Genomic DNA, 16,846 nt, shown 5'->3' with positions numbered 1-16,846 from the left:
GGCCTCATGTGAGTCTAGCTGAGATTTTGACTCCAAATGAGGCACGGGGGGTTTTGCTGCGGAAGCGTTACAAAAATCTTTGGGCTTTCAGAGCTCTCTCCATTTTGAAATTCCACATAAAGGATTGTGAACCTCCAGTAATTTCCTCCCAAGGGTCATTTGTAGGATCAGCACTGTAGGGAGCAACACGCAGAAGACAAAATAAAACTCAAACGGAAAAATCTGTCTACTTCTGCGTCGGCAGATGTTTCTGCAGCGTTTCACGTTCGCAAGAACAAGCTCCCGTCAGGACGCGCTACCTGGGAGCTCTCAGACGCTCCGCGCGCAGGTGCCGGCCGCCCCGCGCAGCCGCGGGCCCCGCGAAGGAGGAGCCGGGGCGGCGGGAGCCCGGGGCCCGGCCGGCACAGCCTCGCGGGGGCGACGGCGTAAGTTTACACGCTCCCGGCGACCGGGACGACTCGGACAAGCAGGACAACGTGCCGGTGCTCCGCCCCAGGTCACACGGCCGGGAGCCAGACTGGGAGACAAGTCCCCGTCCCCACGGCCGGGGCCGCCCCTCAGAGCGCGCAGAGACGCCGCGCGACGCTCAGCGGCCTCCGCCAGCCGCGCCCACCCCGACGCGGCCCCGCAGCCCCGCAGCCCCGCGCTCCGGCCGCGCACGCCGCCGTCCGCGTGCCGCCGCCGGCCTCCGCGCGGGCCCGGCCGCCAGGGGGCGCTGCGCCCGTCTCCCGGGCGGCGGCGCTCTCTCCCCCGCGCGGTCGGCGCACATCCGGGTCCGGGCCGCTGTCAGGCGCGGCGGCCGGCGGCGGCGCGTCCATGGCGGCGGGAGGCGGAGCGGCGGTCGCGCTCGGCCCCGAGCCCCCGAGACTTTAGCCCCGCGGCCCCGCGGCCTTCCGGAAGCGCTGCTCAGCGCGACGGAGGGGAGCGGCGGGAGCCGGAGACTCGAACCCGCGGCGCCGCGGGACTGCGGCCTCCCGGCCTGGCCATGGAGGGCCTGACGCTGAGCGACGCGGAGCAGAAGTACTACGCGGACCTCTTCTCCTACTGCGACGTCGACAGCACCAAGAAGGTGGCGGCCAACGGGCGCGTGCTGGAGCTGTTCCGGGCCGCGCAGCTGCCGCACGAGGTGGTGGTCCAGGTGCGGCGGGGGCCGGCGGGGGGCAGGGGGGCAGGTCCCCGGGATGGCGTGGGGGACGCAGGTACGGGCGGCCGGGTCGCGCCGCGGTCGAGGCGGAGGCTCGCCCTCGGGGACAAAAGTCTTGCGGGGGCCGGGGGCCGTGTGTTGTCTGAGGAGCCCGACTCCTGTCTCTCGGCTGCCCTCCGAGTCTCTTTTTTGGCAGGGAAAGAGCAACTTCAGATGGAGGATCTGGGATTGTTACCGTGCCTTTGGGTCCTAGATCCTGGTCCTACATCCATAGCTCTTCGGGTCCTGCGGGGTAGTGAGGTTATCACTATAAGTAAGTGTTTTTTGATGCTTGGATTAACCGAGCAGACGCCACAAAGTGGGTTTTATAGATTTAGGAATCATAGAAGCAGTTTTTTTAAGGAAGCTAAATTTTAGGGAGATTAAAAAATTTGAACTTCTGGCTGCTAGGGTGCAAGTAGATATGAAAAGAAGTTGTGATTAACTATAGAACGTGTGGCTGATGTAAACTGGACAGTTTTTCCATTGGCATTCAATAACATTTGGTGGAACCTGTGGATTGAGTTGGGAGATAGGTAATGAATAGCTGGAAGTCGAACGTGCGCCTTCGCCTCCATCTCTAGCATTAGAGGAGCAAGCAGAGCAAGTGTTAGGCTTTCTGTGTCACATCGGTTTTTAAAATAGACGGCTTCCTGGAAGCTCTTGTCGAATGCCTGTGTTGAGCATTAACGTTACTCTGCTTAATGTTAACGAGCTGCTAGTAAGAGTCGGCCTAGACAGCATATAAGGAACAGGTTTGAAGCTTTCATCTTTATTGTGATGGAAGCCAGTTATCCAGATCTCCAAAACTTAAAACCGTGTGCATAGGTTTGATGTCGTGCACTGCAGAGAGCACTGGGTCAGGAGTTTTGACTCCACTCTGTTGTTAGCTAGTGCAACTTTGGGCCAGGCACTTTCACTCCTCGAGCATAAGTGTGCTCACCATAGAATGAGAGTCAGGTTCCTTCTAACAGAAATTATGGGAAGTATAAAAATGTCCACCGGGCCTGTCTTAGAAGTTACGTGTGCATTAACTGTGGCTAAGTTGAATTAGTCCCACCTTTTGGAATAATCTCGTATGTTTTGTATTGCTTGTTTAAAATCTCAGGAGGAAAAGTTGAGTGTCTTACAAACCAACAGCTAGGAGTCTCAAATTGATGCTGCTGAAAAGGGGCAGAGAGTAATTATTTTAGGCTTTGCTGGCCACGTACCGTCTCTGTTGAATGTTCTTTGTTTTTACAACCCTTTAAAAATGTAAAAACCATTTTTAGCTCAGGGGCGTACAAAGCAGGGCCTGCAGTTTGCTGACCCCTGCTGAAGAACCATGGTGGCGGTGTAGGGTACTACACTCTGCTCATGGCTTTCGAGTTAGGCTTACAGAAAGAGGTCTGGTCAGAACATGCTCCTTAACGATACTGCTCTTTCTGTAGAAATAACAAAAGATACCTTCAAGTCATCTAGGAGCTGAAATTGAGGAGAAACCTCCCGTGTTCTATTTTGGTTTATGTCTTTGTGCTGGGGGGTGGGGGCGAGCTGAAATAAACTGACTTTCATATTTTTAGTGGTGCACAAAGACTTTAGGATTTTAAATGTATTGTTTAGGAATAGACAAATTAGCGTTAATTAACCTTTGCTTGAAATTTGTTTAATCCAACCCAAGATGTTTTCATGTTTTGCTCAACTTTTTTGACATTCACAAATAAATTTCTATTGCCTTTTTGTATAAAGAGAGCTTAAATAGCATAAATATTCAGGATTCAGTTACAAGTTGAAAGCAGTAGGAATTCCCTGAAGCAGAATTCTTTTTTTTTTTTTCCTTCTCCCCAAAGCCCCCAGTACATAGTTGTATATTCTAGTTGTGAGTGCCTGTGGTTGTGCTACATGAGACACCGCCTCAGCATGGCCTGATGCGCGGTGCCATGTCTGCGCCCAGGATCCGAACCGGCGAAACCCTGGGCCGCCGAAGTGGAGTATGCGAACTCAACCACTCTGCCACAGAGCTGGCCTCCAAGGAAGAATTCTTATAATAATATATACTAAATAGCATTCTGGGTATCTTGAAGGCATTGTACTTAAAAATTGGACTCAGACATAAAATTTGAGACAAAAGGAGAACGTGGACTTAATTCTCTTAAAGGAATTTGGGATCGTCCGAAAACACATGCCCTTTGCTTTCTAAGTGGGAAACATTTGGGGCAACTCATACGTAATATTTACTTAGCTCCAGGCTGGGCAGGGCAGGACCTCAGGAGTAAGAGGCCTTCAAGGACCTTGTAATCTGCAGGAATGCACGTGTGTAACGTAACACAGAATGTGAACGTCATGGGGAGGCATAAAGGACGTATGATCAGGAAAGGCTTCTTGACTTAATTCAGATGGACTTTCAGTTAGTGTGGAGGGAGGGCAGTGGAACAAAGAGGACTCAGGCAGAGAAAACATAACCAAAGGTGAGAAGGATGGGGGCCTTTTCAAGGACGAGCAGGTAGTCAGGTCTTGCGTAAGGTAGAGTGTGTTTTGGGAATAATGGGACATAGAGTTAGAAAGAGACGATATTAGGAAAGAATCTAAGGAACAGGGGGAAGATTTCATATTTCAATAGGCAGTGTAGACTCATTGATAGTTTTGGAGTGAGGGAGAGGAGAGACTGGGAAAGGAGAACCAGGCATCGTCTGGTGTGGGTGCTGGGTAATGGGCATCCAGACCAGGGCGACAGCAGACGACTGGAAAAGGAGGTTCTGAATGAACAGGTCTGTGTTATTGAAAGGCTGTAGTAGCCACTATGTGAGGTACTTTGTGGGATAATGCTTAACTGAGGCCAGATTACCAAGGCTGGGTGGAGAGCTTTGAACTAATTGTGAAGGTAACAGGGAGTTGTAGATTTAAGAGAAATGACTCATAAAGGCAGTGCTTTAGGAGGCCAGTGCAACAGACATTAGAGGGAAGACGCTGGAGACGAATTTGGGGACTGATTCTCTGGTGTATGTATGAAGTGGTGAGAAACTGGGCCCAGGCACTGAAATGTGGGAGTGCAGACACAATGAAGAGGAGGATTTTGCCCCCCAGTGGGCCTTTGGCACTGTCTGGAGACGTTTTTTTGGTTTTCATGGGGGTGGAAGGGAGCAGATCTACTGGCATCTAGTGGATAGAGGTGAGAGATGCTGCTAAGCAGGCTGCAATGCACAGAACAGCCCCCACAACAAAGAATTATCTGGGCCAAAATGTCACTAGTGCCAGGATTGAGAAATCATGACCTGGACTCTGGTGGTGGCAGCAGGACAGAAAGTGAGGCTAGAGATACAGTGGAGATTCCGAAGGTAGACCTGATGGGCCTGTGTTACCTGGTGGTGTTTAGATGAGAGAGGAATAGGGCAAGGATCAGTCTCTGCTGGACACCACTCATAATTAGAAAAAGGAGGGCCTGCCTGGTGGTGCAGCGGTTAAGTTCGCACACTCCTTTTCTTGGCGGCCCAGGGTTTGCCGGTTCGGATCTCAAGTGCGGACATGGCACCGCTTGGCAAAAGCCATGCTGTCGTAGGCATCCCACGTATAAAGTAGAGGAAGATGGGCATGGATGTTAGCTCAGGGCCAGACTTCCTCAGCAAAAAGAGGAGGATTGGCAGTAGTTAACTCAGGGCTAATCTTCCTCAAAAAAAAAAAAAAGAATTAAAAGAAAAAGGAATGGGGAGAGGGCCTGATGTTTAAAGAGTTGATGATGGGATGATGAGTTTGAGTTCAGGCATTTCGAGATGGCAGTGCACATCTCCACGAGATGGTAGAAGCTCATGGAGATTTGTCCACCCTGAGCACTGGTTATTAGCGTGAAGTTCAGGTGTTTGGGATCTCTTCCTCTGCCTTTCTCACCTAAGTATCTTGGGAGTAGAAGACACACAGCTTCTTGCACTGTCAGCATGCATGTACACATCAGCGCTTTGATGAATGTCTTAGTTTTCAGCATTTCCTAATAAAGGTCATGAGAAGGCTGAGTCATCTGGGGGACTGAGCCTGGAGAACAAAGAACAGAGGGCCCAAAGCATTGAAGGAGGAAGGAGCTGGCGTTTGTTGAGTGCCTATAATGTTCCTTTTACCGGGCAGATCATTTTCGTGCAAGAACTCATTTGATTCTTGAAACAACCCTGTGAAGTGGGTATTCTTGTTTATTAACTAGGAGCTTGATAGGCAGAGAAGTTAAATAACTTGTTAGTGAATAGAGTATTTCTCCTTTACTGTTATTCCTTGCCAACTCTCAGCTCTTTCTTACTTTCACTGTTTACATGATTGGTTTCCCCCTAGTTCTTATGAAGGGTAGAGATTTTAAATTATTGATTTTGAGTTATGTATCGATCCCCTTCTTTGTGTAGTAGATGATTTCACATATGATGATGTCTTGAAGCACAGCCACTGAAGAGAGATAGGGAGATTCTTGTGGTTGGTATCCTGGGCACACAGAAATGCAGTTTTAATCTACGACAACTGTCCAACGTCTTAAGATATGTGCATTACGCTTGTTTTGGACTAGCGGAGTAAAATAAAGCCTATTCTGAGTTTAAGGGTTTGTTTTTGGAGACAGTGTGTCATTAGACAAAGTGAATGAGCTAAAAGCTTTATGGAATGATGTTCCACACCAGAGAGGAGCAGGACTAGGGATAGAAAAGTCTGGCTTATAGGATTTAATTGTGAGGAATTTTGTTGTCTCCCGAGCAAGAATATACTCAGTGGCTTAAAGATCACCTTTTCCAGAAGTGATTTATTTTCCTTTTTTTTCTTTTTTTTAAGATTGGCCCTGAGCTAACATCTGTTGCCAGTCTTTTTATTTTTTTTCTTCTCCCCAAAGCCCCTCAGTACATAGTTGTATTTTCTAGTTGTAGGTTCTTCTAGTTTTGCTGTGTGGGACACCACATCAGCATGGCTTGATGAATGGTGCTTGTTCCGCACCCAGGATCCCAACCACCGAAACCCTGGGCCGCTGAAGCAGAGGGCACAAACTTAACCACTCAGCCATGGGACCAGCTGCTGTTTTACTTTTTAAAGATTAGGGAAGGTATGCTATTCACCCTACTAATCAGTGTGTTTTCTTAGCTTTTACATAAAGCCTCTATTTGGGAAATGTTTTAAAACTTCATACAGATTTTGAATGTGTAATAGCTAATAACAGGTTTGAGTACCAACTGTTCTTTTATTGAAGATTATAAGCAATGTACCCTATTAATGAAGCTGAAAAAATCTTTTAGGTCATTTGTGTTAAGCAATATCTTGGTAGAATATTTGAATAACATTAATTTAATAGGGGGAAAGTGAGAACAATGAAGTATAAACCATTTTGTCTTTCTTTTGAAATTTGTTCAATTATAAGATCTACTCATTAGTGATAAGGTTAAAATAGGGAAACAGAGCCTTATTTGTGCATTAAAAGCTATAGACTTAATACAAGTAAATGTAAGGTTTGATATTGTAGTGACTTTTTTTTTGCCCCTCCCCAAAGCCCCAGTGCATACATAGTTGTATATCCTAGTTATAAGTCATTTTAGTTCTTCTGTGTGGGATGCCACCAAAGCATGGCTTGATGAGTGGTGCCTAGGTCCATGCCCAGGATCGAACCGGGGAACCCCAGACCACCAAAGCAGAGTGCACCAATTTAACTACATGGTCATGGGGCTGGCCCCCAAGTGACTCTTTTAAAAGTTTTAATTTCTAAATTACTAAAATAATATAACAAACTACAAAAATAATCTTGCCTTAATCAGACACTTTCATATACACAATTGAAAAACATACTGTTTGTGAAGGGAGTCACACTTAATGGCTTTCTTTTTTTTTTTGAGGAAGATCAGCCCTGAGCTAACATCTGCCAAACCTCCTCTTTTTGCTGAGGAAGCCTGGCCCTGAGCTAACATCCATGCCCATCTTCCTCTACTTTATATGTGGGACACCTACCACAGCATGGTGTGCCAAGCGGTGCCATGTCAGCACCCAGGATCCGAAACGGCGAACCCCAGGCCGCTGAAGCAGAAGTGCGCACTTAACCGGTGCGCCACTGGGCCAGCCCACTTAATGGCTTTCTGTAGGGTCATTTACTTTTAAAATTTCTCTGTCCGGTATCATGCTGCTTGTAGTCTTTTCTTTTTCTTTTTTTAACCAATAGCACAAAGTGAGAGTCTTAGTATTTTGAGAATTCATGCTAGCATTTTGATGGAGCTATCAAAGAGTTTGAGAAGGTGGTATAGGAGCACTGACGGAGGGAGGCTAGTTCCAGTCCTCTCTTTAGCAAGCTTTGTGACCTTGAACAAATTCCTTAATGGCTGGGTTTTAGTTCTCACCACATGAGGTGATTGGATTGGATTTTTCAAACAAGAGTGTTATAGTGTGGGGATGGCACTCCATCTAGCCACACCTTTAAGAAAGTAGCATACAGACTTGAAATTAGTTGCTCAGCTATTTTGACACTGGAAATATTTCTATTTTGATTTTTTTTACATTCTCTGGGAGATTGGAAGAGGAGACTCTCAGCCTAGAGTCTGAAGTTAACTCTATATCTAGGGGTTGTAAGATCCATCTTCGAGGTATTTGGCCAGTGAGAATTTGGAATGGCTGATAAGACTTGGCATTTCCAATGTTTTCCTTCATATACAGTTCATTTTCTGTAGCCTTTCCTGTGATAGATGCGTTTTCTTATGCCTTCCCTCCTTTACTTCTGTTTGAGGGATTTATGTCTTATGGGTTCCATATATAGACATGACATAAAAGTCAGGACATGATAAGAACTTTGGCTCAGAAATCTTTTTTTAAATTCATACCATATACCAAATTTCATTGAGATTTGATAAAATATAAGACTTAGGCTTTTAAAAAAATACTATATCTCTTCCCCATTTTGTTTCAAGAGTTGACTCTATGTTGAATTTGAGTCTATCTTGTTAAGTGATGAAGCCAGAATTTATTAGATCGTGTATCTCCTTATAACTTCTTTTGGGTTGTGGATTCCTTTGAGATTCTTGTGCACATACTGGACATCTGCTTAGAAAACATAGTTACACAAAATTTTGCAAATCATTTGAGGTTGCCAGTCTTTCCCCAAGCTGGTCAAACTCATCCCATGGACCTCTACATGAAGAAAGTTTTAAGGAAGAGCAAGCAGACCTGTGAAATGCTGAACGTGCGTCTTTCTTAAATCAGTTTTGTATATTTTCCATAAATGCTTCTTCTTGGGTACTATTTATATTTCGGGTGTATATGCAGTGGTGAAAAATCAGAACTCTTCCCTGCCTCATGGATTATAACCTGTGCTAATGTTAAAAAGGAAAAGAACTGTGTACAGTTAGTAGAGACTCATGGGAGACTCTCAGGACCTACTTAGGTGTAAGGGAAGGCCTCTCTGAGGAGACATGGGTGGGGGTAAGGCGGAGAGAGTGAAACATTTCCCAGAGGGAACAGCATGTGAAGGGCCTGAAGCTGTGAAGAGGGTAGTGTGTTTGAGGAAGTAAAAAGCTGGAGCATTATGGACGAGAGTGGAGAATGGCAAGGACCACATACTGCAAGGCCTCATACACAGTGTTAAGGAGTTTGGATTTTAAAACACTAAAAGTTTCTGTTCAGGGGAGTAGCATCATCTGAATTGGGATTTTTTGTTTTTTTTTTTTTGAAGTGTCCATTTAAAGGGCAAACTTGCCCAAAATGAGTTTATTTGGGAATAGCCAAAAGAATGGCAACTTGGGATGCGCATGCCATGGTGAACCATAGGCAAATCCAGAGAACAAAGGAGGGGAGCTGCCTTTATAGAGAAAAAGGGGGAGTAGGGAGGGGCTGTTCTAAAGGAAAGCCCTTTGGGAGATGATAGCAGTTCAGGGCGTCAGTGGCTTCTCCTTGGCTGAGCTGCAGCGTTTCTCCTTGGCTGGGCTGCGGTGATTCTCATTGGCTGAGCTGCAGCGTTTCTCATTGGCTGAGCTGTGGCATTTCTCATTGGCTGAGCTGCAGCGATTCTCATTGGCTGAGCTGCGGCATTTCTCATTGGCTGTGCTGTCACAGGGTGGGGAGAGAAATCTTCCTTGAGTAGTAGTTTTATGTCCTGTCCAAGATGCAAAGTTTATGTCTCTTCCTGTTTGACGTAATTGACGATGTATGATAGGGCATGAGAGCCGGTCCTACAGGCCTTCCTGACTCCAGTTTAGTTGAGGTTTCTTGTATTAATTTCCACAAAAGATTACCCTGCTGTGTAGAGAAGAGAATACTGAGGCAAGCAGAAACAGACTGACCAGTGGATGTGCCATAGTTCAGGTAGGAGATAATGATGACTTAGATTAGTGAGGTGACAGTAGAATGGAGAGGGATGGGCGGGCTTATTTGAGATATTTTTAGGTAGTAGAAGTAGGCGGACATGATAATGGGTTGGATATGGAACAGAAGGGATGAGGAAGAACTCAGGGATGTTGCTGGAAGTCACCATTATTGGATGGCTGAGAGAGGAATGAATTTTTTGAGGTTTTTTTGTTTTCTTTTGGTAGAGGGGTAATGGCGAATTCAGGAGATTTCTTTTGTCAATCTTGACTTCTCAGAAGCCTGTGAGATTGTCAAGTAGGCCTCTACCCAATGGGATAAACAAATCTTGAGGAACCCAGAGATATTTGGCTTGGAGATGTCAATTTGAAGATTATCAGTGTATTAGTGATATTTAAAGCCATGAAAATAGGTGAAATCACTGAAGAAGAGACTATAAAGAGGAAAGAAGGTTTGACTAAAATAGAACCCTGAGGAACACCGCACGTTTCTAAGTTGAGTAAACTAGAAGGCCTCTTGTACGGAGGCTAAGAAGGACAGCCAGAATGCTTTAGGGTAATTGGGAATGTATATTGGATCATGTCGTGGATACCAAATAATGCAAGTATTTCAAGAAAAGGGTAGTTAACTGTACTGAGTTTGGCTGAGAGGTTGAGAAGATGTGGGCAGAAATACAGCCATTGGATTTGACAGCGTGGAGGCCATCGATAACTTTGATGAGCCAGTTTCATGGACTGGTAGAGATGGAAGCCAGATGTGAGTGACCTGAGGGGTACATGATGGCCCGGGAGCTAGAAATAGGTTGTATAGATAGCTTTTTAAAGAAGATTGCTTATGAAAGGAAACAGATATAGAGTAGAAGCTGGAGGTGTATGAGGATATAAGGAAGTCTTCTGTTTGTTTGCTTTTTGAGTATAAGAAATATTGCAGAATGATTTTAGTTGTTAGGACTAATAAGAGAAGGAAGGAAGCTAGGAGAGAGGTCCTTGAGAAAGCAAACATGGTCAGGATCCTGAGGGCCCAGAGGGACAGTTCTCTGATAGGAAACAGATCACTCCTTCAGTTTTAAAAGAAGGGAAGAAGGGAGAACACGGATATAGAGGCAAGTAGGTATATAGATTTGGTGGAAGGAAATTATGATGTTCTAGTGTAATGGCGTCTACCTTTTCTACAACCTGGGCAAGGTTAACAGTTTAGTAGTGAGGAACAAGCTGAATGTGAAAGTGAGAAAAAAATCTATTCATGGTAGCATCAAAAAAAATAAAATGCTTAGGAATAAACTAACAAAAGAAGCACCAAGATGTTTATACTACAAAACATTACTGCAAAAAATTAAAGAAGATTTAAATAAATGGAGAGACAGTCTATGTTCATAGATTGGAAGGTTGAATCTTGTTAAGATGGCAGTTCTCCCCAAATTGATTTATAAATTCAACAAAATCTCTATCAAACTTCCAGTAGACTTTTGTAGAAATTGTCAAGCTGATCATAAAATTTATAAGGAAATGCACAGCACCGAGAATAGCCAAAACAATTTTGAAAACAAATAAAATAGACTTACCCTACCTAGTTTTAAAACGTGCTATAATCTATAGTAATCAAGACAGTATGATTGGCATAAGATAAGCATGTAGATCAATGGAACAGAATTGAGACTCAAGAAATGAACCATGATATTTATGATCACTTGGTTTTTGAAAAAGTGTCAGGACAGTTCAATGGGGAAAGGATAGTCTTTTCAACAAATGGTGCTGGAACAATTGGATATCTGTATGTTTTAAAAAAAATGGACTTAGACATAATGTTGTATATACTTCGCACGATACACAAAAATTATCTCAAAATGGATCATAGACTTAATTGTAAAACCTAAGACCATAAAAATTCTAACTGATGACATAGAAAGAAAATCTTTGTGACCTTGTGTTAGCAGAGTTCTTAGACATGACACCAAAAGCATGACTCGTAAAAGAAAAACTGGTAAATTGGACTGCATTAAAATTTTTTAAAACTTTTACACTTCAGAGGATAAAGTAAAAAGACAAGCCACAGACTAGCAGAAAACATTTACCTTTTAGAAACATGGTAAAGGTTTTTAGAATATATAAAGAAATCTTACAACTCAATTATAAAGGAAAAAACTTAAAAGTGGACAAAAGACTTTAATAGATATGTCACTGGAGATGATATGAATGGCCAATAAGCACGTGAAAAGGTGTTCTATTAGTCATTAAGGAAATGCAAATTAAACCGCAATGATATGCTCTCACATGCCCACTCGAATGGCTAGAATTAAGACTGACATTACATAGTAGTGGTATTGTAGAGAAATTGGAGTCCTTATACACTGCTCTTGGAAATGTAAATGGTGTAGCCATTTTGGAAAACAATTTGGCTGTTTCTTAAAAGGTTAAACATGTGCTTACCAGACGAACCAGCAGTTCCACTCTTAGGATCCTACCCAAGAGAAATGAAAACGTGTGCACATGGAGAATTGTAAATGTCTGTTAGCAGCCTTGTTCACAATAGTCAAAAATGGGAAAGCGATCCAAATGTTCATCAGATAGTGAATGGATAAACAAAATATGATATATCCATACAATGGAATACTATTCTATAATGAAAAGGAATAAATTACTGATAAATGTGACAACAAAGATGAATGTTAAAAACATAGGTGAGAGAAGCCAAACACAAAAGAGTACCTATTGTGTGATTGCATTTATACGAAATGTCTGGAAAAGGCAAATCTATATAAAATGCAGAACAGTGGTCACCCAAGGACAAGGCGGGAGTAGAAATACTGGCGGAAAATATTTGAGTTGAGAGGAAAGTTCTAAAATTGGATTGTGGTGATAATGCATGACTCTATAAATTTTCTTAAAACTCCATCAATTGTGCACTTACCATGGTTGAAGTTTATGGTGTATAAATTATACCTCAAAGCTGTAAATTAAAAATTTGACAATTTGGGGGGTGAGGGGAATTCATGAAATAGTCATCTTGGAGAATGTGACCGTGAGTGGGGTGGAGGCCCTTTGTGCTGTCTATATAATACAACTTAATCACAAAACATCATAATAACTAATGTAATCTGGCATTGAGTAAGGGATTTATGTTTTGAATATATTTCATATTGGTATATTGATTGATATATTGATATTATATGTGGAGGAGATTACCGTATGAAGATTCATTATAACAGAGAGTATTTGCGTGAAGCACCACTATTTAAATAATAATTCTGGTTTACATTTATTCTGTGTTTTTTGTGTGCTGGCTCTGCCTACCTTATATGTATTAACTTGTTTCTTTGGTTTTTTTTTATTTTTCCTTTTTCTCCCCAAGAGCCCCAGTACATAGTTGTGTATTTTTAGTTGTGGGTCCTTCTAGTTATGGCATGTGGGACACTGCCTCAGCATGGCTTGATGTCTGTGCCCAGGATCCGAACCGGCAAAACCCTGGGCCGCCGCAGCAGAGCGCGCAAACTTAACCACTTGGCCACCAGGCCAGCCCCTAGCTTGTTTTATAAGTACATTATTTAATAGATTTAGAAGGGGCTGAAAAGATTGTGATTTAGAGTGAAGCAACCGATTTCTGTCTATTGTTTGGGTGGTATGCTGAGTTTATATACATTTAATTCCGGCATCTTAATTTTATGGAAAATTACTGAAATGTAATACCTCACAGATAATGTGAGTTGGAAGTAATCATACCTGATAAGTAATAGGTTTAATGAAAAAGTAGTTTCAATCTACAAGACTACTTCTGGTTGCTTTCTTCTCTTTAAATTATCAATTTCACTATCATGAATCTTTGTATGCTGACAGCTTCTAATGTTGCTTAGAGGCACTGATTTGGTGTCTTTATGTCTCTCTAAATTGCTATATCCCGGCTGAGTTTGCATAGGTGGATAGATCTTGGGCCCACTCCTCACAATTATATTAATATGATACTTTGGGTAAAAAATAGTTGCTAAGCGTGCCAATCTACAAGTGATTATTGCTTCTTGTCTGTGGATTATGTAAAATGTTGTATGTGGAAGTAGAATTATCTGTGTCTTTGAAAAAGAAATTATTGTCTTGAAGCTATTCCAGGATTATTGATTTTTCTTCATGTCTCCTTTGTGACTGGAAGGATCCAAGGTTTGACGGTGTAAACTACAATGTTTATTGATATTATATGTTATTAATAGCTGATTTAGAAGAATTCATGTTTTTTCTGAAACGCTTAGTTATAGTCCATAGAAAAGTATTTAATTACAACACTCGTCATTTTCCTTTTTTTTTTTGAAAGATTGGCGGAGCTGTTGCCAATCTTTTTCTTTTTTTTTTTTTTCCCCTGCTTTTGTTTCTCCCCAGATCCCCCCAGTATATAGTTGTATATTTTAGTTGTGGGTCCTTCTAGTTGTGGCATGTGGGACACCGCCTCACCATGGCCTGATGAGCGGTGGCATGTCTCCGCCCAGGATCCGAACCGGTGAAACCCTGGGCCGCCAAAGCGGAGTCCATGAACTTAACCACTCGGCCATGGGGCGGGCCCCTTTTGTCATTTTCTGTGTCAGCGAGTATTAAGTGTATGCAAAACAGTATAGACTTGGGAATGTGACGGTTCCAGTTGGGAGTCGCCACTCCGGGCTTGTTAACTCTCTTGCCCAGAGCACTAACTTCCCCTCTCTTGAAGACTTCCGTTTCCTCATCTGTAGAATGAGGATAACCCTACATCCGAACGTTTCTTGATACCAGAGTGAAGTCACGTGTAAGCGTCTGGCATGGTGTCTGGTTCTTCAAGGATGGATGGCCACATAAGCTCCATTTGCTCAGGCTCTTCTCTGTATGGGAAAACTCGCAATTTGTGGCCTCTTGGCTGTGATAGTAATAAAAGATCTCCCCGTTGTTGTCATTTTTTTTTCTCTCCAAAGCCCCCCAGCATATAGTTGTATATCCTAGTTGTAGTTTCTTCTAGTTCCTCTGTGTGGGACACTACCTCAGCATGGCTTGATGAGCGGTGCTAGGTCCACACCCAGGATCCAAACCAGCCCAGCAAACCCCAGGCCTCCGAAGTTGAGCGTGCAAACTTAACCACTTGGCCCAGGGCCGGCCCCTCCCATTGTTCTTCAAAACCAGCCTTATACCTTTTCTTGTTTTTGTTGCATGAACTTAATAATTCTCTGCAGTTCTTTGATCCTATCTGTAATGCCTTTTGTTTCACCCTTTTACTGTGTAATTAGAGGATTTGTCCTCCTGAAGTGAAGTTTACCACCAAAAGACTAAAATAAAGGATGACTGAGGTTTTGAGCCTACATACTTTGCAGAATGATGATAACCACTAACAGAAGTAAAGAAACGAGAAGGGGGCCTATTTTGTGAGAGGCAGTGTGCTGAGTTTAGGCTGTGCTGAGAGGCCATGTCCAGTCCATGAGGGCACAAGATTCAGGGGGCATTTGAAAGCTTGAGAGGAGCAGCTGGGTGGCTTCAGAAGCTGGTGCAGACTTAGTGCTGTTTCCTGAATGAGGCCATTCCCCTAAAATGACGGATGAAATCTTTACTTCATTATATTTGAAATGTCCTCTCAGAGTAAATGGTAAATTGCGCTTTTGTTAGAGATTTAAGTATTCTCACCTAGGACCTCGAAATTTTTCTGAAACTCTCCTGAGCCTGTTGGGAAGGCAAGCTGGATGTGGAAGTATAATGTCTTTTTACCTAAAATTAACCCAGCCTCCAAAGAGTTGAATCTTGGATGTTCAACCCAAAAGACACTTTAACTGTTAAACCTAAAAGGCATTTGCACACTTAATGTAAGAGGTTTTAGCTATTTGCAAGCAACCCCCAAGGCAAAGTAACTGCATTTGGCTGAGGAATGATCCTCGATCCTCACAGCAGCTAGGAGTCTAGCCTACCGCTTGCATCAGCATCTCATTGCAGCTTTGTAGTTCTCATTTAACGTGAGATCTCATTTAATCTTTATAAGAAGCCTGTGAGGTAGTGTTGTCCTCATATCATTAATAAGAAAATGTGTACTCTTACGATACTCAAGAATTGGTGGATTCTTAAAGATTTGTGGATAAATTTCTTGAGGGTCAGTTATCCTGAATATATCCTCCATATATTCAGAATACTTTTTTCTATTTGATATTCTATAATTACATCACTCATTAATTCAGCAAACACTATTAAACACTTATTATGCATCAGGGTATGTCCACAGGGCACTGAGTATGCAGGAGTGAATGAAAGAGACATGGGGGGCTGGCCCCGTGGCCGAGTAGTTAAGTTTGCGTGCTCCACTTCGGTGGCCCAGTTCAGATCCTGGGTGCGGACCTAGCACTGCTCATCAGGCCATGCTGAGGTGGTGTCCCACATAGCAGAGCCAGAAGGACCTACAACTACAATATACAACTATGTCCTGGGGGGCTTGGGGGAGGAAAAAAAAAAGATTGGCAACAGATGTTAGCTCAGGGCTGGAAAACTCCGAAGCTCCAAGAATCTAGCAGGGTCACTGTGCCTATCTGGTTCACAACCGTGAACGTGGCACATTCTTCGTAGTTGATATTTGTTGAATATTGAATGAGTGAGCATGAATTTGTCCTTTTTTTTTCCCCAAAAGTATTTTTGCTTATCACTAACTTTAATACATATTCTAACCAGTTCAGATAATAATAGTAATAGTAAATGCATGATGTAGTGCCTATTATATGCTGGGTGCTGTTTGTGCCCCTTTACAAATATTAATTCATTAAATTCTCAGTGTTGTGAAGTGGGTGCAGTTTATTATCCCTATTTTTAAAATGAAGACACAGAAGGATAAATAACTTCTCCAAGATCACACAGCAAGTAAGTGGTAGAGCTGGGATTTAAGTAGTCCTGTTTTTAACCACTATGCCCTATTTCCTAAATATTATATGATTAATACTTATTGTTTGACTTCCATGCTATCTTTGCCCTGTAATGTATCTGTAAAATATTCTGAATTCTCTAATTTCTTTTTTGTCATTAAAATATTTACTTTTATTTTATCCTATGCTTTAAATATATATATATTTTAAGAATTGGCACCTGAGCTAGCATCTATTGCCAATCTTTTTTTTTTCTTCTCCCTGAAGCCCTCTAGTACATAGTTGTATATTCTAGTTGTAGGTCCTTCTGGTTGTGCTATGTGGGATGCCGCCTCAGCATGGCTTGATGAGCTAAGCCAGGTCCACACCCAGGATCCAAACCCACAAAAAACCCTGGGCCACCAAAGTGGAGCGCACAAACTTAACCACCCAGCCGTGGGGCCGGCCCCTAAATATATTTTTAATAAAACCTCAGAGCTACAGACATACTTTATTCTATGTAAATATCTACTATACAGTCTAAGCAGGCAAAAACATAAGTATTTTCTCTTATAAAAAGT

General features: G+C 43.0%; 1 protein-coding gene across 11 annotated transcripts in view; it reads left to right on the top strand.

Annotated features, from left to right (window-relative positions):
- Positions 1 to 697: 697 nt before the first annotated feature.
- REPS1 (RALBP1 associated Eps domain containing 1) overlaps positions 698 to 16,846 on the top strand; it is a 79,329-nt gene continuing 63,180 nt past the window's right edge. For 2 of the 11 annotated variants that reach the window (XM_023651214.2, XM_023651212.2), the window contains exon 1: positions 720 to 1,138. In XM_023651214.2, coding sequence (XP_023506982.1) covers positions 986 to 1,138 — 153 coding nt within the window. In that variant the 5' untranslated portion in view covers positions 720 to 985. Of the gene's footprint in view, positions 1,139 to 16,846 lie in introns of all 11 variants that reach the window. The other 9 variants (XM_070225566.1, XM_070225561.1, XM_023651213.2 and 6 more) reach the window with 8 other exon arrangements.

This window comes from Equus caballus, chromosome 10 (genome assembly GCF_041296265.1).
Source record: "Equus caballus isolate H_3958 breed thoroughbred chromosome 10, TB-T2T, whole genome shotgun sequence".
NCBI classification, from domain to species: Eukaryota; Metazoa; Chordata; class Mammalia; order Perissodactyla; family Equidae; genus Equus; species Equus caballus.
The sequence above is the reverse complement of the archived record's forward strand: the minus strand, read 5'-3'. Positions and strand labels throughout refer to the sequence as shown.